Raw genomic sequence first — 9,672 nt, forward strand, 5'->3', positions numbered from 1 at the left:
ATAAATTCCCAAACTGTAGTGGTTTTGTTAAACTTCTGAAACAAAATTTTTGTTAACAGATGCGGCGTGAGACCACAGTCTCTAGTGACAGGTGACCGTGTTTGGGTTGGCTCACATTTATTCTCCTCTGGGCAGGGGGCAGTGGTGTGGCCAGCAACAGAGAGCCCCATGATGGTGGGGGGATGGCGGGGAGGCCCATGTCCAGAACCCGGGGCTGCGACCTTCGGGGGATCACAGGGCACCGCTAGGCCTCAGGATTTCCATCTGCAAGCCTGGGAGGGTAATGGGCTAGATCAAGGGCTCCTGACTAGGGCTGTGCCCCAGAATCGCCCTCTGGGTTTGTTAAAACGCACACGCCCAGGCCCCAGCCCCAAAGTGTCTGACTGAGTAGGCAGATGTGGGCCTGGACCGGCACCACATTAAAAAAAAAAACATTTCTGACCACTTCCCAGGTGACTGTGGAGCAAAGCCCTGGCTGAGGACGTGGAGCTGAATGCCCCCATGGCTGCTCCGGCTCTGAGACACCGTCACGTCTGGGGGAAGGAATCACATAAGCCGGCTCTTTACCCATGTTAAATGGGGCCGAAAAATGCTTTAGATTCCCGAGACTGCCTTCAGGCCTCTCGAGGACTCGATCTCTCTGGGCGACAGGAGGCCCTCCTTCTCTAGCGCACACGACCCGGTGCAAGCGGGCACGACAGTGGCTCCCGGAAGGGGACGGGGCACTTCTGGAACCGTCCCTCAGAGTGGGCCTTTCTGCTCTCAATTCGGGGCTATCTCTCCCCGCAGGGGGACCCTGCCATGCTTCTTGGCTGCTCGGCCACCTGGACGAGGGGCTGGCTTAAATGCCCACTCTGGTCTTGAGCACAGGAACCGCACCAAAGAGAAGGTCCCCCTATTGTCAGGCTTGAGGCCTCACAGGCCGGTCCCCTGCCACCGCTCCGGGGTCCCTGCAGGGAGGCCGTGGGGAAAGTGCAGGCACAAGAGCTGAGAGACTAGGGTTTGCATCTGTGTTACCTGCCACGTAATATGCCTGGACACACTGTTCTCCCCTGGAGCCTGAGCTGGAGTAGCAAGAATAGCAGGAAAACAAAATCCATCTTCTGGGGCCCGTGGTGAGGACTTGGTTTGAATAGGACTGGGTTGGGGAGGGAAGGCGGTAAAGAGGCCAAGCTCAGGCCTGGTTCCCAGAAAGGAGCTCCGAGCTCACCTCTGAATACGCCATGGGGGCATGGGGCAGCCTGGGAGAAGGCCCGTGGTCAGGGGAGGGACCGAGGGGCCGCCCACCCTCAGCCACCACAGCTGCCCACAGCCAGGCGTAGCAGTGGCCCGGTGGCCGGGTCCACGGTGGAGGGGCTCTGACGGGCAGGGCCTTCCTGGGGACGGGGCGGGCGCTGAACCCTAGAGCAGGAGAACTCAGGTACTCGGTCTCCTCTCCAGCAGAAGGTCTGAGCTGAATCTATAGCACCCCGTGCCTCTCGATCTCAGCTCAACCAGAGAACAGCCGGGGCGTGGGAGCTCTGCCCTGGTAGACACGGCAGCTTTCAGGGAGCTCCGAGGGCCGCCCCGAGGCCGACCTCCTGCAGAGTGGGACACCCATCCCCTACAACTTCCTGCTCCTCCTGAGCCGCGTTCATTCCATGAAGCAGCTTAGGATTCATCTTTTGACCATTCTTTTCCAGCATTTAGTCAAGTATTTATCCAACTAACAAAGCCTGGGGGGGCCAGCTACTCGTTAGCTTGTTTGTGTTAAGTCAAGGAGCGTCTGGGCCGAGGGCGTGTTCTTGAGTCTGTGCTGGGCAATGACATTGTAAAAAGAATAGTCACTATCAGCAACATTTGGATCACACAGAGCTGTTCCCCTCCGCACTTGCCCCAATGCCTGCAAACACACATTCTTTTGCCCCTTCCCCCCCTTTTAAAGGTTAATTACTGCTAACCAAAACCCTAGGACAGTTCTCCTGAGTTCGGACGGCAGTAGTCAAAGAAGTGGAATCCGTACCGGTTTTCTGCACCTGCAGCTCTCTTTTGGCTTGTTCCAGGATGGACTTGATTGCTTCATCGGACCCGGTCTCGGAGGCTCGGATCCGGGTCGTGATGTTACCTGCAGGGAGAAGCCACACCAATGATGTCAAGCCCATACGTGGAACAACAAACCAAAACAAATCAGTGCTGCACGGAGATGTCATTCTGATCAATAGCTCCCGAGTTGAGGTCAGTGACGGCGACGGAGGCAGGCGTGGCCTCCCCTTCACCCTTATCTGCTGCGCGTGCAACTTCACAACAGGTACTGCGGCCCCGCGCGGGAAGGGTCCCCGCTCCATCTCCCTGGTGTTATCTGGCCAGTGGGACGAGCGCTCACATTTACCCAAACTGGACGGCACCCGTGGGCTGGGGCCAGGGAGAGCACGTCACTTAATCCAGGGCAACAACAAGACAGTTAAAAGGCAGTGGTGCCCGGGCCATTTAGACGCAGCCTCAATGACTGTCTTGGCCTGGGACTACGCTCGAGGTTCTGTGTGTCTGTCTGCCGCCGGGATCCCAAAGAGCAGAGCTGGCAGAGGAGGGAGCAGGGCTGAGGCTGAGCCCGGATCGGTCGTTTGCACGTACAAGGTGAAGAGGATGAAATTTAACATTTCGGCTCTATTATCCTGTGCCGTGTCTTAGAAATTTATGAATGAGGGCAGAAGCCTGCAGGGCTTCCCTCCAGGGCAACAATTCCGTCTCCAGGTCCCACAGTGACACTCTGCAGAGAAGCCACGTGCACAGATGCACTGAGGCCACTGAGGCCACTGCGGCCCCGGGGGGCGGGGCGGGGGCGGGCGCCGGCCCCAGTTCTTTCTGGAAGCCTTCCGTGGATTTTCAACCTCCACTTCCTTACTAAGTAAGGCACCGCCAGGCCAAACCATTGCAAGACAAGCACACCGCTGGGGCAAGGCGCCTATGCATATGCAGCACCAAAGAGCAGAGTGGGCGCTGGCTCGCCGGGGCCCAGAGGAGACCCGATAGTGACATTCGGAACTGGTCCGCTCTGTAGCACCTTTAACATATTTCAGAGTCAAAAGGAAGTACAAGGAAGCAGCAGTATCTCATTGCCTCGGTCACCTGATTTTTCTCAGAGCAACAACCGTTAGCTCTTGGCTGCTTCTGAGAAAACGGGGAAAGGCGTAAATTTGCACCTGAGAAGAGGCTGATCTGGTCTGGGGTTGGGGTGGGTGGGGAGGGCCGATTGATTCTTAGCGGTGCTTCCCCGCCTCACCTCTGGCGCACCCGGTAGAGTGCGGGCAGCCCGGGAGGAAGCGGCCGTGCGTACCTGAACCCGTGCTTTGTTTTATACTTACTAGCTGTTTTTCCATCAGGTTCCAGGCCAGAATCACACTGCACAGTTTTAACCCAAATGCACAGCTAAGGACATGCTGCTTCCTAGGTTTTACTAACTGCAAAGAAAAACACCTGCCTGCGACATACCTTCAGACCCATTTCTTCGTTTCGGTACTTCCTGAAATAGTCTGTTCAGGCTCTGGCCTGGATTCTCTGTTGAAAAACAAGTGTGGTAAGAACAAAACAATCAGGGGGACGGTGCTGTTGATGATATGGGCTGCGTAACATGACATCTGAGCCGCCTGTCACTACAGAAAGGGCTCAGGGCTTCCTGTACACCTCGGGAGTTGCTAGAAACTTCGGAGAGGCCCTGCCCTGGCCAGCTGGCCCCCAGAGGCCATGGCTCTGCTGTGGAAGATTAGACAGACCTAAGGACTGGCCCACGGCACCGAAGCCACGAGGGTCAAAGGGAGGGGGCACTGCCTGCCGCCAAGCGCGTCGCCCACCAGCCCCCGGAACAAAGCTCACATTAATCATCCAAAGACAGTCAATTTTGGTTAACATGGCCTCAGGAAGCTCAACGTGCTTTGTGCAAATAGCCATTGTTGGAAACATCTCCCTCCCCTGTGTGCCGCGTTTCCGGGGCGTCTGGCAAGATTACCCTTCTCTACTACTGCTGTTTGAGCGGAAGGATCCGGCCGTTCAAGAGGGAAGGGGATTCTTTCCATCACGGATATGAGTGACTTTCAGCGTTTTGTGGAGGGTGGGGGAGCAAGGGTGTTTTCATAGAACTTTTCCGGACCTTACTCAAGGCTGGCATGTTGGGCTCGCTGGGCTAAAGGAACCGCTAGAGAAGGTCACAGCGCGGGAAGCGCTGGCCACAGGACACGGCCCCCGTGTGCGTGGGAAGAGGGAGGGCACGGGGCTGCTGCTCTGGGGCTGGGCGATACCCGAGGGCTCTTCCCACATGCGGCCGGCGCCTGCTGCCACTCGGACCGCTGGACGTGACACACGTCGGGACGTCGTACGGGATGGAATTCCGTGCGATTCGGTAGGTGGCACTTTAGTTCTGAGTTTACTACGTGCGAGGGGCTGAGCGAGTGTCAGAAGCCCGGCCCCCCGGATCTGTCAGCCGAGCTCTGGACCCCAGAAACGGTAGCACTGAACAGAATTTGACCTGACGCGATGCACGGATGTTTCGTCTCGCACGCGCACGCACGCACGCACGCTCATGCACACCCCCGTGCCGGCTCCCACGCTGGCGCCGCGCCGCGAGAGTCTCTCACCTCTTTGTCTGCCTTGGATGCTGCGGAGAGCCAGGATGTTCTGCTCGTCCGAGAGGAACTGCTTCATCTTGTGAAAGGGCTCCTTGCCGCGCACGGTCAGTTTATTCCATGGCTTGGGCCGGGCCAGAATCTCGCTCACGGACCCTTGAGACAGTCCCAAGACATAATGTCCGAAAATGCGCTGTCCGATATTGTGCTTGATCAACTGTTCCTTCACCTGCCGGGCGATTTCTGCAGTGTCTATCTCCTCGCCCTCGGAGACGCTCCCAGCACTTTCTGACTGGCTGGGGGACGGGGCCATGCCATTTACATCTGGGCTTTGTTGTAACGGACTTTGGGAAGATATGGAGTTTGTGCTGTATGGACCTGTTGAAAAAATCACGCTTGTGCTTCCTGCTTCCTGCATGGCCTTGGAGTAGAAGGACTGCATTAGCTGTCGCTGGAGGAGAGAGTTTAGTGCAAATTTTCCCGTAGAAGCCAGGGGCAGGCTGGGGCTTGCCAGGGATGAGCTGAAAAAGTCTTGCGTTAACCCCGTTGGTGAGAACTGGTGTGTACCGTTAGTATTGGAGGCCTGCTCCCCCGTGTTGCGGGGCAACTGAGGAGGAGGGGAGGCCGGCAACGGTCCCGGACGCTGACTCTCAGGCTGGTCTTTCCCTTTTCTCCTGGCTGACCCTACAAGGAAGGGCAAACATAATGCATTATGGGGGATTCAAAAGGGAAAAAAAACCAAGACCAAAATGCAGAGTTTGCCCCACAAAAGGGAAAAAAAAAACCAAAAAGTGCAGATTTTATAAGGGCCAATGAGGTGTGTTGGTCTGTTTTTCAATTCAATTTTTAAGTTAGCCAAACGAGGCCCCCCGAAACAAGCAACATGCATTTCATGTTTGCACCTTTCTTGTACGTTGCAGCCTGGAGAGTCCCCTCGACATAGATTTAAAGTCCTAAAGTGACAAGGAGCCGGTACCACACACAGTACAGAGTCGACAGGTCTCGGGGCCTTGGGTCGGGCCGCGAGCGTTGAGCTATTACCAGAAGGGCCCCGCCTGAGGAGCAGCAAACACTGACATTTTGGGACCAACGGGTTCTCTCACACCACTTGCTCTGAGGCGAACGCACTGTACCGAGTCCGCTCGATCGAAGGCACGCACATTTTAAGAACGCAATATCATCGAAGCCCGAAACACTGTTAAACGGTTTACCAGCTGCCAAAACCAGAAGCAGTCAGTGACGCCACCATTTTGGGACGAGCAAAGAAAGGCTAAGGACGGGGGATGCGCTCCCAAGGAAAACCTGACGAAGGAAGAAAAGCTCCCCTGAGGCTGGCCGGGCCGGGCCTCTGGAAGCAGCCCCGGAAACACCAACGAGAGAGAGGCCACACAACTGGGAAAAGACCAGAAAAGCCAACATCCTCCGAGTGTCCCTCCTGGATGTCTCACAACACTGGCCCTGACTGACCTCTGCAGGCGCCCTGTGGCCACACATCTGGCCTTGACCGTCTTTAAGCGGGGCAGGGGAGGGGAGGAGCGGTGAGGAGGACCAGGAGGAGACCAAGCACTCATTAGTCAAGGCTGGCATCAACCGGTGGTGTTCCCGTCATGCATCGGCCCAGACTCACGGTTCACCTTCCTCTTCCTCGACCCCCAGAAGGGACCGAGCTCGGCACGTGATGCCGTCAACCTACCGCTCAGGTCGCTGTTGGACATGCGCAGCGCGGCGTTCTCGGACTGCAGCGAGCGATTCTTCTCGAGCAGCAGCACCTCCAGGGGCTTGGATGCGTCCTAGATGGGGCAGAGCAGGGCTCACTGTGGGGCTGGCCACCCTCCCGCGCCCCGGGGCCACCAGGGCCCCGAAACCCCGGCTCTGATGGCTCGTGCGCCCAGCTCTCCAGGGACTCCAACTCGTTACAGAGATCTGCCTGCCCCTGGAGATGGCCAGGCCCATGCGGGAAATGCCCCAGTTCCTTTCCAAAGGAACGTGTTCCGCTTAGAGCCGTTCTTTCCCGCCCGTGTGGCATCTGGACAACTAGTCATACCCTGTCCTGTCCCCACGTTCAAGGTGTCTGGAACTGTACCTCGTCTGACATGAGTACTGGCTGCCGAGGCGCAGACCTGTCTGAAGGTCACTGCCCAGGTTACCGGCCCTGTCTGGGCACCAGGAGTGGGCATCCGCTTGGGGCCTTGAAGACTCCGCGGTCACCAGCTACACAGTGTGCTGCTGTCATCTTGCCCCGTCCCTTTCCCACGGGAGGTGGCAGATAATAAAAGCGGGTCCACTTTGGGCAGGACTCTGACATCATCTAAAACTGTTTTTAGCCATGTTCTCAGTGCCTGCCCCAGTGAAATCACAGGGTCACGTGAATGGAGTTACCAGTTTGGAAAACACGGACTCTTTGCTTCTTGCCTCTTTTTACGTTAAAGATAATGTGCCTGAACTTGCTTAAGGTTCCTGAGAAATTGCTCGTCAGCGGCAGGTGGGAGGTTTCAGAGAGATTCCGAGACCCTCGCCTGGAGATGGACAGTGGCCGCGGTGAGCTGACCCTCGTGCCCACTGAAAGCAAATGAGACCATGTACCTGTGTCCCAGCTCCCTCGGACGGTGCAAACTCCATGGATTTCAGAATGCTGTGAAGAGCAAGACAGAGCGGTCATTCCCCACTCGTACCTTTGATGACCGCCACACCCGTGGGCATGGATGTCGGGTCTCTGCACTCCAGGAATGGAGGACCCAACGGCGCTAAGTGCCTCCCTGGCAGCGTTATAATCCAATGGTGTCTCTAGAATAGCTATTCAACTAGCAGTTGGCCCGCAAAGGTTTCTTGCCTAGCATGTAAATCATTCCATATGGAATCACACCAGGGCTGTTCAGAGTATAATTTTAAAGTTGAACACAGACATAACATTGTTGCAAGTGGAATGTATTTGTCAAGCTCACAGGGAATGGAAAAGTTGTAAGAAGGAAGCCAGAGAAAGCTCGTTGCTCCTACCTGCCCCCCCACCCCCACCCCAGGGCCAGATACTGCTTGGTGCCTGGCGCCTGGGCCCCCTGAGAAATGGTCAAAGGGGGAGGTCCCAAGTTGGATGGCCCAAGGGCTGCCTGCAGACCTGCTCTGTAGCCCCCGGCCATGCGGGGAGCAGGACTATTTCTCCTTTGTTCTCCTTATCACTGAAATCACTCTGTCCAGGCCTGTTTCAACAAGTCCTACAGCAGAGTTGAGTTCAGATGCCCAGAACCACTATTTCCAGTGTGTTCCTTTCAAGGGGACACGCTTCCCTTTCTGTGAGTCCACATGACCCCAGCAGCTTGGGAAGGTGAGTGAGAGTCTCCGCGGTCCCCGGCAGCAGGCCACCAGCCCTCTCCCGGAATTTTTACGGCCGTGACTTTGGCCACTGCTCTCTTTAAGCTCCACGCAAGTGTCACCAAGAGAGCATGGTGTAAAAATGCCCAGGGCCCCAGGGACCACTCTCTGCCACAGCCACCGTGGCAGCCAGAAGGAGCCGACGGCTTAGTTTATCTGTGGTCCTATCTTCAGAGTGGCACTCGTCACGTAGACTAACAAAATAGGAAGGAAAGAGCAGCTGGCGGGAGGGGTGGAGCGGGGGGAGGGAACCTCATAACTTTATTTTATGGTGAGCTTTTGAAAAAAGTAAGAACTCAGGGCCCCATTGCTTCAGCCAGGAGAGAAGTGACGAGCAGTCTGGAACTTGTCTTTTTTTATGGCCTTCATGTGCGCAACTATATTCTTGTCTGAGATCTTCTTTAAGTAACAAAAGACTGGAATGAGTCCATAAGCTTACACCCCAAACACCAGTGTGTTTTCAATGTATTCAGCAAATCTTTACCGATGACCTCTTAGGTGCCTGGCACTTGGGAGGACTGGGGCCACTCTGCCCCTCACCCGTGCGAACTCCATCAGCTGTCATATGCGTAGAAGACAAAATCCAAAGAATGTGTGACCGTGAAAACCTGATGGGCGCCCCTGGTGGCAGAAATCCCACTAGGATGGAGATGGGGTCTGTCCCGGGAGAAGTCGGTGTCTAAGAAGGGCCTGGAAGGAGCAGGGGGTTTTACAGACCACCAAGGTGGGCAGGGAGCCTGGGGCGGGGGTGGGTATGGGGACTGGAGCATGTGTCCAAGAGGGCACTTGGGTCACTAGAAAGTGGGAGGGCCGGAACACATTTTGGCAGAAAAGCCATCCCAGTGGGGCGTTCAGATGCCGACGTGGGGCCTCAGTGCGCGCAGATATGACAGTCAGAGCACCCAGGGACGCGGGCGCAGTTCTGCTGGCGGTTGAGGCGCGGCTGGGTGGGCGGGGGCTGGGACCAGCACCCTCCTAGCAGAGTTTGCGAACTCAGCACTAGAAGGCACATATTGTTTCCTTTTGACTGGAAGAGAGGGGGGAGGGGCTGGGGGTAGGACAGGCAGATCTAGAAGTCCGGACAGGTAAGTGATACATGCCCCACGGCTGGAAGAGGGAAGAGAGGCTAGATCTGCGTGTCGGCAGGTGTATGGGGCGTCCAAGGTGGCGCCGCAGGGCTGCCTGTGGCCAGTGGGGGCGAGACTGTCCAGGGAGACAGCTCCGGGCAAGGGGCTGGGGAGCCACCTCAGGCGACTCGCCAGGGAGGCGGAAGAGTTCATGATGGAGCCGAGTCGATGGGAGACCAGGTGGGGAGAAGGTCGGAGAGGCCTTCCAGTGGTCTTTCTTAGCAAGCCTGGGGGAATGCAATGAAGAATACAAAGAACAGCATGGCGAGTGGGTGTAGGCCTATTTTAAAAGGAGAAATTAAAAATGTCAGCGAGAAAGAGAGAGGAGCCGAGGGGAGAACAGGGGAGCAGGAAGGGATCCATCCGAGGTGCGGGTGGAGGGTCAGCCTCGAGACGGGAGGGAGACGCCGAGATCCGAGCGGGGATGCGGAGGCCGAAGGGGAGGCTACAGGACGCCAGGGTGTCTGCGGAGGGGCTGGGGGGCGGGGGAGGGTTGCATAAGGACCCATGTTCCAGCAGAGCACAGGCCTGCAGTGTCTGATGGCCCAGCCACGGAGGCGGGGCCAGCTGGGGACAGGCTCTGA

The 9,672-nt window shown here is 56.8% G+C and overlaps 1 protein-coding gene across 1 annotated transcript in view; it reads right to left on the reverse strand.

The window, feature by feature from the left end:
* Positions 1-9,672, reverse strand: part of CUX1 (cut like homeobox 1) — a 353,536-nt gene that overhangs the window by 65,412 nt on the left and 278,452 nt on the right. Inside the window, exons 13-14 of the mRNA XM_029946913.1 lie at positions 7,179-7,227; positions 6,289-6,385 (exon numbers count right to left, since the gene is read on the reverse strand). Of these exons, the coding sequence (XP_029802773.1) occupies positions 6,289-6,385; positions 7,179-7,227 (146 nt within the window). The remainder of the gene's footprint in view (positions 1-6,288; positions 6,386-7,178; positions 7,228-9,672) is intronic.

This window comes from Suricata suricatta, chromosome 8 (assembly GCF_006229205.1).
Source record: "Suricata suricatta isolate VVHF042 chromosome 8, meerkat_22Aug2017_6uvM2_HiC, whole genome shotgun sequence".
In the NCBI taxonomy this organism is placed as follows: Eukaryota; Metazoa; Chordata; class Mammalia; order Carnivora; family Herpestidae; genus Suricata; species Suricata suricatta.